The 21204-nt window shown below is 38.9% G+C and overlaps 1 protein-coding gene across 1 annotated transcript in view; it reads right to left on the bottom strand.

The window, feature by feature from the left end:
* Positions 1–21204, bottom strand: part of NAV3 (neuron navigator 3) — a 350115-nt gene that overhangs the window by 210051 nt on the left and 118860 nt on the right. Inside the window, exon 6 of the mRNA XM_081083380.1 lies at positions 637–705. Coding sequence (XP_080939506.1) covers positions 637–705 — 69 coding nt within the window. The remainder of the gene's footprint in view (positions 1–636; positions 706–21204) is intronic.

Here is a 21204-nt window from a genome sequence, read left to right on the forward strand (position 1 = left end):
ATCATGCCTTCAGCAAGTTCACGGTGAAAAGGGAACCAAACACGTTCCACACATTTTCATATACCAGTATTTTTGTAGTATTTTCCCAACAGCACTGTCTTTAAATGTCATGTATTATAACAGACTGTCTTTAAAATGCACACATCATAAAGAAGCCGACATTAAATCTATGATAGATAAAAGAACAGGCCTGGCTGACGTGGTGCTAACTTCCCCACATAAGTCTGCCAGTGTTTCTTCATTCTGCTCCAAGATGTGCAATAATTAATGCATGCCCATCTCAGAAAGCAACTGTAACGTTCGTGCATAACTTCCAGATTCCGTGACCTGAAGTGGCTTCTTCCAAGCAATTTCTTCCTTGACTTTCTCTAAGCCTGGAAGCTAGACTTCAGCCCAGTGATAGCACTATGTATGACAAACCTAAAGTAGAAGCAGCCAAATCCATTTTCATGATCTAACACAATCACGCTCATCCCGAGACTGCATAGGAATAAGCCTCTTAGAAGAATTCAGTCCTCTAAACTTTTCATCCAGAAGAATGTAATGTTTGAAAGCAATTAGAATGATAGGACAAAGCATCATGGGGCATTTACTTGATTATCACTGTTAAGCAATACATTAGAGATAGTAACTGACCTAGTGGGCTTTTTTTGACTGGTTGCAATTCCACTGTGATTAGACTGAGCTGCATATCTGGCTGCCAGACTGTATGAGGAGAAACAGAGAAATTGAATTAAAGAGATTCTTTGAACATGGAAAGAAGGCACAAACTTACAAGGAAACTATGAGTTAATGAAATGCAATTGGAACATGAATACACATGTACAAAGAATAAATTAATTAGAAAATTATGATAATGCAACATATATAGCATGACATTTGATTATGAACACACTGTGAGATAATGGGGTGCACCCCTTGTAACGAAGTGTCATTGTTGACTTTAAAATTAAGCCTGTGTGATCCTATTCACACTATTGTAGTAGTAGTATTTTACCTTTTAAAATATTTAACCTTTGTAAATGACTATGAAAACTTCAGGAAAGCTAAAGTTTTTCTTATATAATAGAAAGATATCTTCCTCCAAAAGTTAAAATGAAAATAAGAATATGAAATGAGTCATTATTTTCTTTAATAAACTCTTCTAATTTGCTATTTTAACCTGTTAGTTTCAAAACCACCTGATTAAAATATCTGATTTCTAATAATTTATTGTTGCTCGTCCATCCTAGATAGAGTGTTTTAAGGAAGTAAACTATACCGATGTTTTTCTGGAGAAAGAGTTACACAAAAATTGAGATTAAATTGGAGTTAAATTCTTCAAAAACAAACAGCAATTATTGACAGCTTTTGGGCATTCTTTAATTATAATTCTTAATGATTTTAAAATTAAAAAAAAATCCTTAATCAAAACCACACAAGAACACGTTATTTAAACCAAGTTTTGAAGAACAGTGAATATGTTACAAACCAAACGAAAATGTGTACTTTGAGTTAAGCTGATTTCCGAATTATCCCCGGGGTCTGAAATTGGTGATCTGAAGGGTATGGTGAGACCTGAAAGATGTCCACACACCCTGGGATGGTCATGGGTTGACTGATGTGTGGAGAATCACTTCTCAGGTGACGGGGATGACTCTGAACACAGCTGTTGCATGCATAGTTTCCAGGGCCTCCAAGGAAACAGGAACACATGGGGTGTTGGGATCAGGGAAGAAGGGCCAATTGGAGCCCCGCTGCAGTAGATCCAGTTGCTTTGCTGCCATGCAAAGGGTGTCTTAGTCAAGGATGGATTTCTTAAGATGATGACATATTTCCCAAGTTAACTCTTACCCCGCTGAGCCAAGTCTGTGGTGGGAACATGCAGGTCCTTAAAACTGCCTGGCTAGACAGGAATAAATCCTCATGTCAAGGAAGCTTTTCGGGTTCATAGAGCACTTGTTTCTTCACACTTGGTTTGAGATATGTTACTACTTGCATTATAGTATTGCTTTCTGTATTCTAAGTATACTGGGCACTGAGTCAACTGGCCAACTGACCTCAGTAGCAATAAAAACAGAGGATAATTTAAAATAAAAACCAAGGTGTCTCAGTGAAATAAGAAAGTTAATTTAAAATTAAAAAATAAAAGTATCTAAAGTAAAGAAAACATTTTGTGAATGTCTCAGCCTATTGTGTCAATCCAAGAGTAAGAACTACCTAAAGGTTCACCACTGTGGGGTATCCTGTAACTCTCCAAATGGAACACAAAATTAGCAGGAGAGATGGCAATAAAACAAGGGACTTGAAGCTACCTTACTGGTTTCTCTTCCACTTTAAGAAATATAATTTCTAATATAGAAGTGAAAAAAACAACAACAAAATTTAGAGAGATCAAGGAACATGACCCAAACCAATTTGGTTTTGTGGCTCATATGTGTTTTCTAATGTAATACAAGAGAATACTTGTTGCCTATATCATTAAACCAAGCCTTCATACTTCAATCTTTTGAAATTTGGCTTCTGCTTTGCTTCCCTTGCACTTGTGAAACTGCTAATCGAAGAACACAGAGCTGTATTCAGTTCTCACCATACTCTTAACATCTTTCATTTGGCCTCATTGCTCCCTCCGCCTTTTCAGTCTCTCTCTTCCAGAGACTGCCATGCCAATAAGCTCAGGGGATTTGCCCACCACCATGCTTGTCCATTTTTTCTTCCCTTTAAAGGCCCTCTTTCTTTTAAAGAAATGATTTTTCTTACGTCCTCTTTCTTCAAATACTTACATGCATTCTTTCACTTAGCAATTTGTTTCTGACCTAAGATTTCAAGTAAAATATACTAGAAACTAGAATTAATGTCTGCAACCTACTCCCAGCCATCAATAGCAACTGAGTAAAAGATGTCCATTCCCATGATCCTCAAAATCACTATATTAAACCCCCCATTTTCCTCCTTTTATTACCCAAGTCCTAATCAGATCCTTTAATTTGTTGATTTCTCTTCACAGCATCACCATTTTTTTTTTCAGTCCTATGGGCTTGAAACCTCAATTGTTGATTCTTCCCTTTTTCCTTTTAATTCTTGCAGATATTTAATCAAGACCATGTCATTTGCATCTATTTTCTCATTCAGTTTCCATGTTTATCACACAACTCAAGCTCCCAACTCTTCCCACAACACCTCTAGCTCCTCTTATTTTTCTTAGTTTTTTGTTTGTTTGTTTGTTTAAATCTGGCTCTGACTTCCTACACAGCAGAAAAGCATCCCCCCCGAAAGAGTGCTTTTAATACAGTGGGGCCTTGATTTACGAGTGTCCCGACTAACGAGTTTTTTGAGATACCAGCTGTCTCTAGGCCGATTTTTTGCATTGAGTTAATAGAGTAATTTGAGTTAACGAGCTCCTTAACGAGCTCGGTCTCGGAACGAATTAAACTCGTAAATCAAGGCCCCACTGTACCATTTTCCAATTTACAAATTTATAAACAGACTATCAAAAAGCAGGCGAGTAGATACAGCTAACACAATTATTAGTAAAACAGACACAAGGAACATGTAGACACAGCTCTGAGGCAAGTAGGGTAGATTATAAGTCAGAACACCAATAAACTATGGATTTTTCAGACATCTGGACTGAAGATTGCATATTTTTTTTCCTGAAATGTTGTCAAATGTAGCTACTAAGTGGCAAAAATATCAGAAACAAAAGCACAAAAGAAATAAATACTTTGAGACTCACTGTGAGTTCTACTAAAGGAAGTATCAGCTCATCTACTTGATAAAGTGGAATATCAAGAGAATAGTTTTATTTCCCTTAACATGGAAGGGAAAAAGAGACTAGAGACAGCCAATTTAAAAAAAAAAAAAAAGGCTGAAACTCATCTGGTGTCCAATACACAGAAAGATTCAAACTGCCAGAACATTTTAATCCAGCCTCCGTGCAAATTCCCAGGTGGGACTGTAATATCCATTTACTACAAGGAACGCTTCTCAAAGTAAACATCCTGAATTTCAATCCCCTAACTAACCACTGGGCCGTGCTACTCAAAGTGCTGTCCACAGACCAACAAAATAGGCACCACCTGGGGCTTGTCAGAAAGACTGAATCCCAGGTCTCCTCTCAGACCTCCTTGAATCAGAATCTGCATGTTAACAGAATCCCCAGGTGCTTCCTAGGAATAATAAAATTGAAGGAGCTGTGTCTACAGAAGACCCACAAACATACAACCTTGACAAAAACAACAACTTGTAGTTTCCCAATTCAAACTGCATAATCTACATATCCCGCACGCCTCATTTAGTATCCAGCTGCTACTTCAGATCCTGTTGACGCCTTCCTTCCTCTAGAAACCCTAATCTCATCTTTTTTTAACACAACAGTTATCTCTCCAGCCACTCCTCCTATTTCCCAGATTAAGGTCCACTCATTGACCCCCTTCCCTAAATTTTGTACTATGACCATGAATAGTTTCAAAATCATAATCCTAGGCATCAGCTAATTTTTTCTCAATTCTTTCTATAGCAAATCTATATTTTATACTTAAAACTCAATCTTAATCTCAGAGTCCCCTGTCTAAATATTTCACTGGTACTTTGTAGATATTTCAACTGGACCTACCACCTGCATTTCTGCCAGGTATTCCAAAAACATTCAAAACCTAACTCATTTTCCTTCTTTCAAAACATCCTTTCTCTCTTTGATTTGCTATTTAAATTTGGTGTCCCTAACATTTTCTCCATTGAACATTATGGAGTTGTCCTGATAATTACGCACTTTTTTTTTTTTACTTCCTTGCCATTTATTTCCTGGACTCTAATAATACCTCTTCATTAGTCTCTGTTATCAGTCCATTTTTATTTCCAGGCAAATCAAATCATTCTTCTCACAGCCAACAGAATTAACTTTCCCAAGAAAGAATGGATGGCAATCTCTTTCTTTGAAATTGTTGTTGACTCTACTTGTCTGTAGGATAAAATCCAAGTTCTGTGATTTGGTTTATAGATGCTTCAGCATGTCTCCCATCCTCTTTTACAGCTTCAACTCCTCTGTACATCCTCCACCCCACGTTCTCCACTGTCACCACACCTCTTCCCTGTGGCCTGCCCCCCTCCGCCCCCCATTGTTCCATGGATTTTCTCATGAGGTTTCCTTCATCTGAAATACTGTTCTTTCTCTTACCCACATTACAAAATCTTATTTCTATTTCAAAATGTTTCCCAGACATCAACTCAAGTTGAAGCATGTTTCGAGTCCAGAGTTAGTTTTCTCTCCCACTGGTGCATAGGTCTTTATTCTTCTCTATTTAGTTGACATGGAAATTTATCAGGTTAAATGTCTGTTTCCTGAACTGATTGTTTTTTGCTCACCAGGCCAGGCATTACATTATATTCTTTTTTTTCTTCATTCTCAGTTCCTCTCATGAGGTTGGTATGTGTTCAATAACTAAATGACTTATTAATTTTTACTGGGAAGTAGTGTCAAACAATGATACAACACATCATTTCAGCTAGGAAAATTGTTTCAAGAACGGAATGATCAAAAATATATTAAAGAGAATACAGAAACATACTCATCTTCATTGTGTCCTTATTAAGTGACAGGCAGTTTATATTTTCTCATTTCTTTCTTTTTTTTTTTTTTTTTTTTTTTTGCTGATTTTAAGGAATTCTTTTTTAAAAAAAATATATATTTTATTGATTTTTTACAGAGAGGAAGGGAGAGAGATAGAGAGTTAGAAACATCGATGAGAAAGAAACATCAATCAGCTGCCTCCTGCACATCTCCTACTGGGGATGTGCCCGCAACCCAGGTACATGCCCTTGACCATAATCGAACCTGGGACCTTTCAGTCCGCAGGCCGACGCGCTATCCACTGAGCCAAATCAGTTTCGGCAGGAATTCTTTATTTTATTGAACTTACTGGGGTGATGCTGGTAACATTTGAATACTAAGTAATTTGTATAAGTTATACCTCTTGTAAGTAGCAGTATTGAAATTCAAACTTTCGTTTGTTAGTTTCTATAATCTGTTCTCTATTGTGTCATAACATGTCATCTTCTTGCCAGCTGAATACAAACTGTAATATTTTAATGCTTCTTTTGCAATTAATTATTTGCCTTGTGGAAGTGCAAATACCTCCAAGATATTATAATAGTAATTTTATATGTCATACAGAAAAACACTCTCCCAATATCAAATAAATCTACTTTCAACAGATACTCTTCAGCATTCAGACAGATAACATTAAATAATTTCATTCAACAGATCACATGTAGAAATCTAGAGTAGGCAGTAACAAATGTTAAAGGGTAAGATACTTTTAGTATCAAAGCAGCTCTCCTCAAATAACTTCCGAGTAAACACTACCTTTAAAAACTTTAAGCAGCACGTTAGTCAGGGAGAGAAAATATGGCATATCATTTATAACTTCCCACTCCCATGCCCATTGCACACATGACCAATCAATCACAGAACTTTTTTTCTTCTGCTGTTGCATTAGCCTCAAAATTCTTGGCCAGGTTTCAAGAAACACTTATTAATAAAAAATAGAATAAGAGTAAAAATTATTTTCATCTCTTCTTTAATAATAAAAGGGTAATATGCAAATTGACCCTAAAGGCAGAACGACTGCTGGACTATCACTATGAGGCGCACTGACCATTTCTTGGTCTCTTTCCCCAGCCGGCAGGCTCCAATTGGCTAATGGTGAATGGGGAACTGGGAGTGGGTGGTGAGGGATGTGGGTGTTGCCAGGCCAAGACCCCTGGTACAGGGCTGGTGAGTGGGCAGGAATAGCTGACCTCTAGGTCCCTTCCCCTGGCTGTCAGGCACCGATTACCTGATGGCAAAAGGGGAACAAGGGGTGGATGACAGCGGGGTAGGCTTCAGGCAGCTGGGGAAGATGGCCCTGATCGCAGGCCAGGCCTAGGGACCGTACCTGCTCACGAATTTCATGTGCTGGGCCTCTAGTGTGTATGTGTGTGTGTGTGTGTGTGTGTGTGTGTGTATTATATATATGTATAATGTATATATAATATACACACACACACACTAAAGGCCTGGTGCACAAAATTTGTGCACTGGGGGGGGGGTGTTGTCCCTCAGCCCAGCCTGCACCCTCTGTAATCTGGAACCCCTTGGGGGATGTCCCACTGTGGGATCGGGCCTAAACCAGCAGTCAGACATCCCCCTCACAATCCGGCTCCCAACCACACCCTGCCTGCCTGCCCGATTGCCCCTAACTGCTTCTGCCTGCCAGACTGATCACCCCCTAACCGCTCCCTGGCCAGCCTGATTGACGCCCAACTGCTCCACTGCCTGCCTGATCTCACCCCCAACTGCCCTTCCCTGCAGGCCTGGTCCCCCAACTGCCCTCCACTGCCAGCCATCTTGTGGCAGCCATCTTGTGTGAGGCTGTGATGGTCAATTTGCATATTACATCTTTATTATATAGGATACATATCCTATATAATAAAAGAGAAACATGGTAATTAGCATACGTCCGCTACCCTTCCCATTGGCTAATAAGGGTGATATGCAAATTAACTGCCAGCCAAGGTGGCGGCCAGCAGCCAGGCAGCTTGAAGCGAACATGAGGCTTGCTTGCTTCAGTGGCAGAGGAAACCAACATTCCCCGCCTGCCTTGCCGGCCTCTGAGCTTGCAGTTTGAAACATAGTTTCAAATATAGAAGCTAAACAAAACCCCAGAAACCTGCTTTCAGCGAACGGGGATCTCAGAGCTGGAGTTGATACAGTGTTTCGATTATAGAACCCAAACAAACCAGATACCTGCTTTCAGCAGCAGAGGCTTCAGAGCTGGAGTAAGCGCTAAAGCTGGCCCAGAATTTTAAAAAAAAGATAAAAAGGAGCATTTGGGAGCTTCAGTCACCCACCAGCCTGAAAACAGCCCTCAGCCCCTCACCCAGACTGGCCAGGCACCCCAGTGGGGACCCCCACCCTGAAGGGTGTGTGACCAGCTGCAAACAGCCATCATCCCCTCATCCAGGCTGGCCAAGCACCCCAGTGGGGACCCCCACCCTGATCCAGGACACCCTTCAGGGCAAACCAGCCAGCCCCCACCCATGCACCAGGCCTCTATTCTATATAGTAAAAGTGTAATATGCCTCCCAGCACCGGGATCAGCGGAGCCGCGAGGCCTCCCGGCACTGGGATCAGCGTGACAGGGGGCAGCACCCAAACCCCCTGATCGCCCTGTGGCTCTGTGTGTGACAGGGTGCGGCACCCCAACCCCCCCCCCACGGGCCCTGCTCTGTGTGTGACAGTGGGCGGCGCCCCAGTCCCCTGATCGGCCCTGCTCTGTGCCTGATAGGGGGGAACTCCCCAACCCCCTGATTGCCCTGAGGCTCTGTGTGTTACAGAGGGCGGGGCCACAACCTCCCTATCTGCCCTGCTCTGTTCGTGACAGGGGAAGGAGCTCCAACCCCCTTATCAGCCCTGCTCTGTGCCTGATAGGGAGGAGTTCCCCAAACCCCTGATCGCCCTGAGGCTCTGTGTGTGTCAGGGTGCGGCACCCCAACCCCCCCCCCAAAGGCCCTGCTCTGTGGGTGATAGAGAGCAGTGCCCCAACCCCCCCCACCCCCCCCCCCCGCCCCATGGGCCCTGCTCTGTGTGTGATGGGGTAGAGCCATAACCTCCCCATCGGCCCTGCCCTGAGTGTGAGAGAGGCGGCGCCCCAACCCCCTGATCAACACTGCTCTGTGTGTGACAGGGGGTGATGCCCCAACTCCCCTATCAGCCCTGCTCTGTGCGTGACAGGGTATGGAGCCCCAACACCCCTGATGGGCCCTGCTCTGTGCATGACAGGGGGTAGCGCCCCAACCCCCTGATTGGCCCTGCTCTGTGCATGACAGGGGGTGGCGCCGCAATCTCCCCATCGACCCTGCCTTGAGTGTGACAGGGGGCAGTGCCCCAACCCCCCAATCAGCCCTACCCTAAGTGTGACTGAGGGTGGCATCACAACCTCCGGATCCGCCCTGCTCTGTGCATGACAGGGGGCGGCGCCCCAACTCCCCAATCAGCCCTGCTCTGAGCCCGACCAGGGGCTGCACCTAGGGACTGGGCCTGCCCTCTGCCACCCGGGAGCAGGCCTAAGCCAGCAGGTCGTTATCTCCCGAGGGGTTCCAGACTGTGGGAGGGCACAAGCCATACTGAGGGACCCCCTTTTCCCCCCCACCCAGTGCACAAATTTTTGTGCACCGTGCCTCTCGTTTATATATATACCAGAAACTGTCCCAAAGGACATTGAAGAACCATCTTTCTCAAAGCAACACACACAGGGTAAGCCTTCTAGAACCTTTAAGTCTAAGCACTATACAGAATTCAAAAGTGTCTCAAATATAGAATTTAATAAATGTTTTTTGTGTGATATGTGGTTATATGAAAATATATAGTTCTGATATGCTTAGAAGATATAGCATATTTAATATTTCAACCAGAGTTTCATGTTAGATTTATACTCCAGATTTCACAACTAATTTGAAAGATAAGAATAAATATCTCAGAAAATGAGGCATTGTTCAACATCAAAATAAACCCTCACAATTTGCCTTTAAGAAGGTAGCAAACAAGCTACCATAACTCTGAATATATTTCAAAAGGAACATTGTGTGGTGCTCTCTTTACCCATAAATGTAGTCACTAGCATTTTGTTCTGAGCCCTCCTCTCGCCCCACTCCCACCCCAGCTTTATACAATTTTCTTGAGTAATCTCTTCCATTGCTATGATTTCAATCAATAAAACACAATTAAGCTAATGTTCTCAGGTCTTTATCTCTGGACTTGACTGTTCTCCTGGGACCACACTAGAAATGGCCCCACTGAAATCTCAAATTCATGAAAGCCAAAGCTGAAATTTTCCTCTCCACCTCCTTCTCTTCATCTGTCTCCACTCTTACATTATTATTTTATTCTTTATTGAAGTACATCACTACTCAGTGAGACAACAAAAATAGAAATGTGATGACTTTCCTTCACCCTTATCTCCAAACACTCCCTGAGATTGCTGTCCTGGAGAGACCCTGCTTAGCCATTATTCCAGCGAAGCTGCCAGACACATGAAATAAGAAGTTACCTTAGACATGGATTCTCCAGCTTCAGATGCTTGGCTTCCCAGCAGCTTCCTCTAGAGGTGTGCCCTGTCTGATTCGTACGCTCACAAAATCCCTAAGAATAATAATGGCTATTGCTTTGTGCCACTGTACTTGTTTTTTTGTTGTTGTTATTTTTTTGTTAATCCTCACCTGAGTATATTTTCCTGACCAAGGACAGGGATCAAACCTATAACCCAGGTACGTGCCCTTGACCAGAAATTGAACACACGATTCTTTGATGGGTGAGGCCAACACTCTAACCACTGAACCAGACAGGTTTGGTTTTTTTCCAAACAATAATAGATACCTTTAACACAGTTCTAGCTACACTTTTTCCTTGGCTAGATAGTGGCCATTTTCCTGATAGTGAAATGACATTTCTCTCATCAGTGCCTTCCCATGGGCTCTTTCCTCTAACTGTGATCACTGAACACTGTACTCTGTTAGCGTACCTGTTGAATGATGTGGGTAAACAGGTCTTCTAATGGAGTGTGGGCAATCTGAAAGGTAAAGCATCACGGTTTCTCAGCCACATATCTAGCATAATTCTTGGCATGTAGTGGGGCTGAATCTTTATTTGTGGAAAGGTAACATCGGAACTTTCAACCACCGATGAGGGGGGAAAAAACTGGGCTCTAACGTAATATATAAAGAATCACTAGAAATAATATCATCTGTCATTAAAACATTTCATTTCATTTCCATATAGCATTCATTAACTATGCCCAACTGCATAGTGATTGATTAACACATACAAGTCAGGCACAGCTCGGCCAGTGTTTGCTTAGCAGTTGAACATCGACCCTGGAACCAAGAGGCTACCAGTTGGATTCCCAGTCAGGGCACATGCCCGGGTGGTGGGCTCCATCCCCAGTATGGGGCACGCAGGAGGCAGATGAAGGATGATGTTTCACTCTCATTCATGTTTCTATCTCTCTAGCCCTCTCCCTTCCTCTCTCTCTAAAAACCAATAAAAACATATATTTTTAAAAATCAGGCACAAAACAGTCATTCTTAAAATGTATATACTTCATAAAAATCTAATTGGATAAACTATGCTTATCAGAGCAAGATAGACCATAAGGACATTTTTTTCATATTATGTAGATTTTTTAAAAATATTTTTTTATTAATTTCAGAGAGGAAGGGAGAGGGAGAGAGAGATGGAAACATCAATGATGAGAGAGAATCATTGATCGGCCACCTCCTGCACGCTTCCCACTGGGGATAGAGCCTGCAACCCCTTGCTTATGCCCTTGACCGGAATCAAACCTAGGACCCTTGAGTCCACAGGCCTATGCTCTATCCACTGAGCCAAACCAGCTAGGGCTTATGTAGATTTTTATAACTACCTGTATTAAGAAATTTTATGGAAAATTATTTTAGAATCTCCCCTATTCCTCCCTTGTCTATCTACCCTGTCTTGATGTCACACGAACATATTATGAGTGGAAATCCCTATACAGAAACCCTACACAGTCATACATTAGTACTCTTGAATCCCAAAGAGAGATAAAAGTATGCTTAATCATAACATCATTTGTCCTTTTAATAGCACTGGTACCCAAGGCACCAAGGAAGAATACAAAGAAAGAAATCACAGAATTTGATGTAAGAAATTTCTTGGGCATGGGGTTTACTTAACAATTTTTACCTCCTGATGGTACTTTTCTTTTACAAGATGCTATGTTAAAAAGGTAGAAATTATTTCCTTCAAAACTCACTTAATATACCTTGAGAGGAAATAATGAATATGCTACCCAAGATATACTATAATTAAATGCATGGGAATAAAGTTTTAAACTGAGAATTTTTAGACAAAATAATCTTTGAAGACAATGAAACACATTCACTAAAATTTTAAAACTGAGATAGATGGAAATATATTTCCTTATATAGCCTATGATTGCTAAGTATAGGAATAAAACCATGTATCCAGAATTAAGATTTGAAGAATTCTTTTAACCAAATTCTTCCTTTAGTATAAAGATTTTCTCTTTGTTGGATCCTTGTGCAATGTTATAAAATGGTAACTGACCAGCTCATAGCTCTAAGAAAGAGGGAGGTGTTCAACTACTTCTGTAAAAATACTTTTATACCTCAAAACCATGTATGTTTTTTAAAAAATATTTGATGTTTTGCAAAAACTATACTCACATCAGAGAGTGTAATAAACATGCTTTCTCCCTAAATTCAAATTTTGCTGAGACTTCACTAGAAACAGCTATTGCCTAATCCATATATGAGTCAGAAACTTAGCTTTCATTCACATGTGTTTCTCTTTAGTAGCTGGGTGGCTGAAATATCATCCCCATCGTATGTGAGACAGGTTACTGGGATAACTTATCCCATTAGTGAATTATGGTATGTAAATATGTTATAACCTCTGTCTTATCTTGAATTTCAACTGACAGTTAATAAGGCCACCAACATGGTTTGCTTTCCTGGGATCTCAAAACAGTAACTAAAGAGAGAGATGCCTGTGTAAGATAGTCCTGCATCAGAGTCTCACATTCTTTTAGGAATGTAGAATTTCATGATAAAGGAGAACTCAGGAAACCAGAGTTGTATTTCTTTCACAGTGTTGCCATAAATTAGGTTTTCCACAGTGCTTGTACTTACACATAATGTAAGACATTCTGCTGTCCTATAAATTTTTTCATTCACAATTTTCAGTATGGGATAAAATTATAGTGTAATGCATTACGGATTCCATTACAAAAGTAATGTAACCCCCTTAAAAAACTTGATCCTGAATACCATCAAATTTTTTAGACAAAGCTATTTTGTTAAGTTGAAAATTTAAACAAACTTTTCCAAAGACTAGCCTGATTAGTGAAAAATATGGTTAAAACTTCTAAAGACTTAAAAAGTGTTGTAGAAACACAAACTATGTTAAAATATTTCTTAGTGCACGAAAACGATCTTTATCGTGCTTTTAAATTTATTATAGAAATTGATGTTTTTAAAGTGTTTCAAAGACCAATTAGAAAGTCAATTTATAGGGCTCCTCTCAATGTACTGCAAAGTAAATGGAATCATCAGTACGATCAGTCTCATCTTATTAAGGGGTGGCTGGGGTCTCAAAACATCTGATGGTGAGCTTTAGTAAAGGCTGCCCCAGACTTACAGAGAGAGAGGCTGATATTGTTTTACTTCTTATGAGACGAAGAGGTCACTCAAAGAGCAGGAGGCAGTAGAGGTGGTGAGAAGTGGAAGCATAGGAAATACAATATCTAGAGGCAAATGTTGACAGTGTGCTTTATACCAGAGAAGGACCCTCAGCCAATGGCTAACGTCTCAGTTGCAGAAAAGTGTTTGTCCCTTGAATCCGATTCTGTGCTCACCTGTCATCCCCTGACTATAACCTGGTTTTCCCTGTAGGTCTAACTATAGGAAAATAATTCAGTGATCATACTGACATGGTTATTATGGTTTTTGTGATGGTTGCATCTTCCATAAGTCAATAAGCTGACATTTTGAATACACCATTTAGTGGAAAATATTAATAATTCCATACAGTATAACATTGCAGGTATCATCATCAAGCATATATTACTAGTGCTCTATTTGAGAAGAGAGTGCCCCATAAATAATAAAAATAAAATGGAACCAAACAATTTCTCATGCTTGGCAGACAATGTTCATAAAATGTATAAACTGGATATCCGAATGTCCTATGGTAAAATGTTAAAGAAATAAAACACAAATCAATTATTCTGAATCACAGATATATGATGATACACAAATCACATTTTAAAAAAATAAGATTTGGTTTTTGTAAGACCAAATTACAAAAATTGGCTCATTGTTGTTTTTATCTAGATACCTATGTCAAAAAGCACAAGTTTTAACTTAAAGTCTCTAAATGAGGAGTCGGTCTCACACTTGGAAATCTATATTATATTCTCAAATTTCCCTTGGAAAGATAAAATATAATTATGATGTTTTCTTTTTCTACCAGGTGAAACTATATTCAATTAATTGATTTTTATTTTGTTAAAGAAAAAAATTAAGTTATCAGAACTAACAATGATTCTGTCCGTGCCTTTGAGACTCCAACTCGGGTAGTATTGCCTTCTCGCTGATGTGTTGTTAGTAACATGTTAATAAAGGAATAATAAGCTTTTAAGTTCACATCAAGGATAACAGGATAGGGACAGGGGAAATAAATGGGCAAGAGACTTCAAGATATTTTGGAGAACTGAATAAATGGAGCCATGTAATGGAAAACACATTGTGAGGGGAGCTTCATTCTCGCATACACCCAGTGGGAGGATTAAATCTACAAGAGGAAGGAGGGAAATGGACAATCAAATTGCAGATAAAATGACAGGACTCTGAATAAAAGGGAGATCAACCCAATGTCCATGTCAATAATTATCAGTGACCAGTTATGACCAGACATAAACAAACCAATTAATTAAACATCCAAACAAAGGAGAAGCAATTTTAACTATAAAAAGTGAGTAACCCCAGAAAAAAAGACACTGGCATAGTTTACCTGGACTTTTTCCTCTAAAGCAGTGGTTCTCAACCTTCTGGCCCTTTAAATACAGTTCCTCGTGTTGTGACCCAACGATAAAATTATTTCCGTTGCCTCTTCATGACTGTAATGTTGCTACTGTTATGAATCGTAATGTAAATACCTGATATGCAGGATGGTCTTAGGCGACCCCTGGGAAAGGGTCGTTTGACTGCCAAAGGGGTCGCGACCCACAGGTTCAGAACAGCTGCTCTAAAGCATCATTACATGAGCCCTGGCCCATTCTTAAAGTCATGTCTCAGTTTATGCTTACATTTTAATCCACTTTCAACAAATATTCATGGAATGCCATGAGGAGTAAAGAAGTAGAGATTCTGCAGAACATATTTACTTATAATTTCTATTATTTAAATAATCCACAGGTTTTCAAACCTTTGGAATCATCCTTTACTTGGAAAAATCATATGTATACAAAATAGAATGTAAATTTCATTAAAATTAATAAAAAATTAAAGTGTAGATAACTGACGTTGGAATTTGTGAGTGGATGGGAAAGAACTGAACAGGAATGCTAATATTTTGTTTTACAAAACACAATGCCAAAAAATATTCTACAGTTGATTGAGAAAGAATTAAAGGTATTATTTCATTATATAAAGTTTCAAACCTAACAAAAGAACAAAAAGAGTGATTTTAGCTATCTCAGCACTCCTAGAAAAATGGTCTATATTTACTATTTCCAATTCCTCCCTCCTGTTTTATTATTATTATTATTATTAAATATATTTTTATTGATTTCAGAGAAGAAGGGAGAGAGAGAGATAGAAACATCAATGATGAGAGAATCACTGATCAACTGCCTTCTGCACACCCCACACTGGAGATCGAGCCTGCAACTTGGGCATGTGCCCTGACCAGGAATCAAACTGTAACCTCCTGGTTCATAGGTCGACCCTTAACCACTGAGTCAAGCCAGCTGGGGCCTCCCTCCTGTTTTATATTGAGCAGATTCCAATCAAGCTATCACAGCCACTACCCCACTGGAAAAGTTCTCATCCAAGTCTCCAGGGAAAAACCCATTCGTGGGTTAGTTCTCAGCATTCATCCTACTTAACGTGCAGCATTTAAGGCAGTTGGGGTCATGCAGGTAGATAGGTCAGAAACATCAACTCTGTGGCCAGATCGTCTGGATTTAATTAATGAATTAGTTACTATGAAACCTCGTGCAATTTACTAGTAATTACCTTTCCATTTTCAGTTTCCTTATCTGAAAACTAGGATTAATAATGGTCCTTATGGAATAGTGTTGTTGTGAGGACTGAAAGAATGAATATGTGCATAAGGTACTGAGAATGGTGACTGGAACACAGTAGACGTAGGGGATACATATGAACCATTACTGTGGATTTCTCCCTCCTGTTTGGAATACTTCCTTTACTTGCTTTCTAGGCAAACAAGTTCTGGTTTTCTTCCTATATCTTAGGCTGAAAAGTCTCCTCTATCAGGTGGGCTCCTGACCCCAGTCTTCAATCCTCTTCTCTTCATCCACACACAGATTTTTTGACTTTATCATGTCTAGTCTCATAACTTTTTATAATTCCTTTATGCTTATATTTCCAGAATTTTTGTCTATAGCCTACACCTCTCCCTTATACTCCAGTCTTGCAATTCCAATTGTCTCCTTAAGATCCCCACTTAGATAAACTTAGCAGACATTGCAAAATTCACAGGTCACAAGAGAATATTTGACCTTCTCCTTACTAAACCTGCTCTTCCACATTCTTTTCCATTTCAGTAAATGAAAACACCTTTCTATCACTAACAACGCGATAGTCTCCTCTCTGTTTCCCAACCCTACTGCAGATCTGGCAGCTAATTCTACACTCTAAATATATTTGGAATGTATCCTCCTCTCTCCATTTTCACCATGGCAGTCCAAGCTTTTCTCCAGGATTCCATGAATGTTTTCACCTTTTCTCACTACAATCTGTTCTCAGCCCAGTAGCCAGAGTGACCCTTTGATCTGTCCACCTGTTTATGTCCCTCCTTATAGAAGCTTCCCATCACTCCTGGAGTAAACATCCAAAGTCCTTACAATGACAACAGGGTCATACAAATGTCTCCCTGCTCTTTCGCTGAATTATATCTTACTCTTCTGCCTCCTTTCCTCTGATCCACTCCAATTGGAATATTTTTTTTTCCTCTCTCTTTCTCTCAGAGAGAGGAAGGAAAAGGGAGAGCGAGAAAGAGAGAGAGCAAGGGAGAGAGAGAAACATCAATGTGAAAGAGAAACATCCATTGGCTGCCTTCTGCATGCCATGCACCAGGGATTGAGCCTGAATCTTGGGCATGATCCTGGACCAGGATTCAAATAGGCAACCTTTCTGATGCACAGGAGGACACCCAACCAACTGAGCAACACTGGCCAGGGCCATTTTCCCCTCGAAATAAATCAGACAGGCTCCCAGATCAAACCCTTAGCTTGCTCTTCTGTAGGTCTGAAACACTCCACAGAAAACAACCACAGAGCTCCTTGTTCGATGTCATTATCTAAGTGAGGACTCCCTCGGTACCTTATTTAAGTTTGCAAAAACATGACATCTATACCTCTTTTTTCTTCTTTTCTAATTTATTTCTCTCCACTATCAGTTATTCAATTACTTTTATGTATTTTAATTAACTGTTTATCATTGATCTACCATGCTAGAATATAAGCTTTAAGAGGCAAAGACTCTTTAGTGTATTCTGTCCTCTGCTATATATCAACTGCCTGGAAAAGTGCTAAATAAATACTTGTTATCTACAGTAAAGGGGTGTGGGATTGATGGAGCATTGAATCAAAAAGGCAATGATCAAATTAGTAAATAAAAATTAATAGAAGTATTTTATTTAGTTATATGGTAATAACTAGTGAAGGAAATACCTAAAATAATTAAAGGAGTTACCACTCTGTAGCTAGACTGAGCTTGGAAAGGTCTGAGCATTAGGTTGTGATTTTTAATAATAAGTATGTTATTACTTTGAATAACTTTTTAAAAAATAAATATTTTATTGATTTTTTACAGAGAGGAAGAGAGAAGGATAGAGAGTTAGAAACATCGATGAGAGAGAAACATCGATCAGCTGCCTCCTGCACACCCCTCACTGGGGATGTGCCCACAACCAAGGTATATGCCCTCAACCGGAATCAAATCTGGGACCCTTCAGTCCACAGGCTGACACTCTATCCACTGAGCCAAACCGGTTAGGGCTGAATAACTTTTACTTATTGAATTAAGTAAATAAAAGGGACAGAACTGATCAGAGAAAGTCAGAAAGGAGGGAACAGTGATGAGGTTGACAAGGTTTCTAATGTGGTCAATATATTTTATGTAATACATGTGATAGGATATAAACTAGAAGGAAATATGAATAGTTATCTGTGTCTATTATATGCTAAGTATTCGGCTAATGAGGCACTTTATACATAGATAACCTCATGTGCTCTTCTCAATATCTATGCGAGGAAGTTATCATCATTTCAACAGTAGAGGTAAGAACACTGGTATTTGAGTCTAAAATCACTTGCCCAACATCATGCCACCAGTAGTTGGCAGGCAGAATTCAAACCCTTGTTTGCCTGACTCTAAAATAACCAAAACTGTATTAATGCTGCTTCATCTATAATAACAGAAGTATGAGTGGTTGTCACGCTTTTTAAATAGGGAATAAAAACATAGAACATAAGCAAAATGTGTGTGTATATATACTTTCTTTTAATATTACATTCTCTAAGTTTCCTAAATTGCTCAAATAAAGAACAAATTATTTCTCTTCAAATATTTCTCTTTAGGGATAATAATATCCTGCTTTTTAAGAAAAGATTCATAAATGTTCTTTTAGTTTTGTTGTATTTAAAGTCTAGTTGACTCACTGACTTTTTGATGAGCACACCATAGGCCACAACACAGAGCTGAGTTAAGCAACTAATAGAAGCCAGGTTCCTGAGGGCTTAAATTACCAGGGCCTTCCTGTCATCTTAAATTAAACTTCCTCATATACTTTACAGGATTTATAACCCCAGGCTGACAAGCTGTCCCAGTTTCAGAGTGAATCTCCCAAAAGGGCATGATGCTTCCTGGAAAAGTGAAGGGCAAATGCCCTCTGCAGGGAGAGAGTTACAAGAGCAACGTGGGTGGCAGGGTCAGGGGAGCCCTGGGAAGGAACTGAGGAGGGAATCCAGGGGTGGGCAAACTTTCTGACTCGAGGGCCACAATGGGTTCTTAAACTGGACCGGAGGGCCGGAACAAAAGCATGGATGGAGTGTTTGTGTGAACTAATATAAATTCAAAGTAAACATCATTACATAAAAGGGTACGGTCTTTTTTTTTTTTTTTTTTTAGTTTTATTCATTTCAAACGGGCCGGTTCCGGCCCACGGGTCATAGTTTGCCCACAGCTGGAATAGACAGCCTCTCAAAAAGCATGTTCCCAAAGATTTGCACTCTGACTTGTGAGTTCATCTAAATTGCAAGTGGACCCATTCTTGGTTTTCTCCCACAAAATAAAAAGCAGAAGAGCAAATAATAACCTTTGGAGACCACAATCTCCCCTATTCCTAAACAGCTCTTGTTTTAGTTCAGAAAGACTTACATCATCACTGCCTTTAGCACTTCTATCATCTACCAATGTGATTTCTCACGTATCTCCGCTTTCACATTCAAGTATTTTTTTACATGCTTTCATTTTGCAAAATATATAAAGTATTTGCTCATGTGATTCAAATTATTTAATGACAGGATGGAAAATCATTTAGTAATCTGGATCAAAATTAAACTGGAAAGGCCCACATTTTAAGGAAAATCACCTCCTTTTTTAAAAAAACAAAACACATAAAAGTTATCTTTTACATGCTAGTATACTATCATCCTAACACCTCATATGTGTGACCAGATCCTACATAAGAAACATATTTTAATTTTATAATTTTCTTCCACTATAATTCTTACCAGACATTCTTAGGAAAGTTGTACATTCATAGCATGCATTCTGCTCATGGCTAGCTGCGCTCAGGTGCCAGGCACTGTATGGATTTTGTGAAATTCAACTTTCCATTATCTTTAATGTCAACTAGAACTCTAATTGTCCAAAGCAACAACAACAACAACAAAAACATGTGGGAAAGTATTATTAGCAGAAGTATTCTGAATACCTACAACAGATTTATTGATAGAAATTAATTTTCTGATTTTGAAAATTATAGAATTCATTTCTACCTTGTTTTTTAGAATAAGAAATAGTATATCCCTGATCTCATAGTTAATACCTATAAAAATAACTCTGATTTCAACTCATCACTTTATATGAAATTATTTCTCATATTTCCTAGTTGATTGGAGAAAGTATATTTAATCTACTCTCTTCAAAACAGAAAGATAGAACAAACTGGCTTTACTTTCTGTATTAAGTAAATGCAAATAGGATGCTTAACATTATTTAATACAGCAAGATATTTAATATTTACCCATGTAACATTCTTCCAGAGATCTCTGATATAGAGAAAACTAAGTTTTATGTTCAATATATTAAAAATATTGAGAATTAGTTAATTAATCAAGTCTTTACCACCCAAAGAAAGATAACCAAATATTTCCTCATGTGAAGGATTTAAAAAATTTAAAATTTAAGTCCCACCTTTATTTTAGCACAGATACAACAGTGTATAATTCAAGTCCAATGATAAAAGAGATTGGTGATCAAGGAACAAGATTTTCTTCACATATAATCAATTTAAATCACATATACAAGGCCATTTGGGGATTAATTCAGAAGTATGTGGCTTTCAATAGTATATTCCCCTTGTAAGATTAAATTTTATTGACAAGATAAGGGCACATTTTTATATTAATATTATTTATTGACCAAATGAATTAGTAATCTGGACATCTTAAAGACAATATTTTCATGTTGGATTAGTTGTATCAGTGATATTTTTACCAGGCTATAATAAAATTTTTAAAAAAGGCAGACTATGCTCTATCAGCTGCAAATTAGATACATCATTTCTGAATACCAGGTCAGTTATCATATTTGGCTTGTCTAAGCAAGACAAGACAGAGGAGGAAGGAGTTATAAACATGAATGGCTTTAAACTATCGGTGACCTTCCATATCCCAAGCACTTCACTCTATTATCTATTTACTTTTTTCAGTAGCAAAATGCTATCAGAATTTGTAATCTGCTTTCCCATCTCACAGAACTGAAAGCACACATTAGTGAAGGGACAGTATTGCATAGAGGTAGCAACAGAGACAGCAATGAATTAACGAATGAAAGCAGAAAGCAAAGGAACCTAATAATTATAATATATTTATTAAAAAACAAAGAAGGATATAATCGAGGATCAATTAGGATAGAAGCAAACAGTACCATGCATCTGGATAATTCTGATGGTTCCACTTTTGAAAACTTAACTGTAGTTCAATATAAGGACCACCCAAAAATCAAGAAAATATTCAATTATTTACATTATACTAGTTTTATAAATACATGCAAGTTTAATTTAAAATGACAATTGTAACTGTAAATCTTATAAAGAATTCCTACTTAAGTTGGAAGCAGTTATAGTACAGATTCTTACAGTAACACATTTAG

Source organism: Myotis nattereri (assembly GCF_964212035.1).
Source record: "Myotis nattereri genome assembly, chromosome: 2".
Lineage (NCBI taxonomy): Eukaryota > Metazoa > Chordata > Mammalia > Chiroptera > Vespertilionidae > Myotis > Myotis nattereri.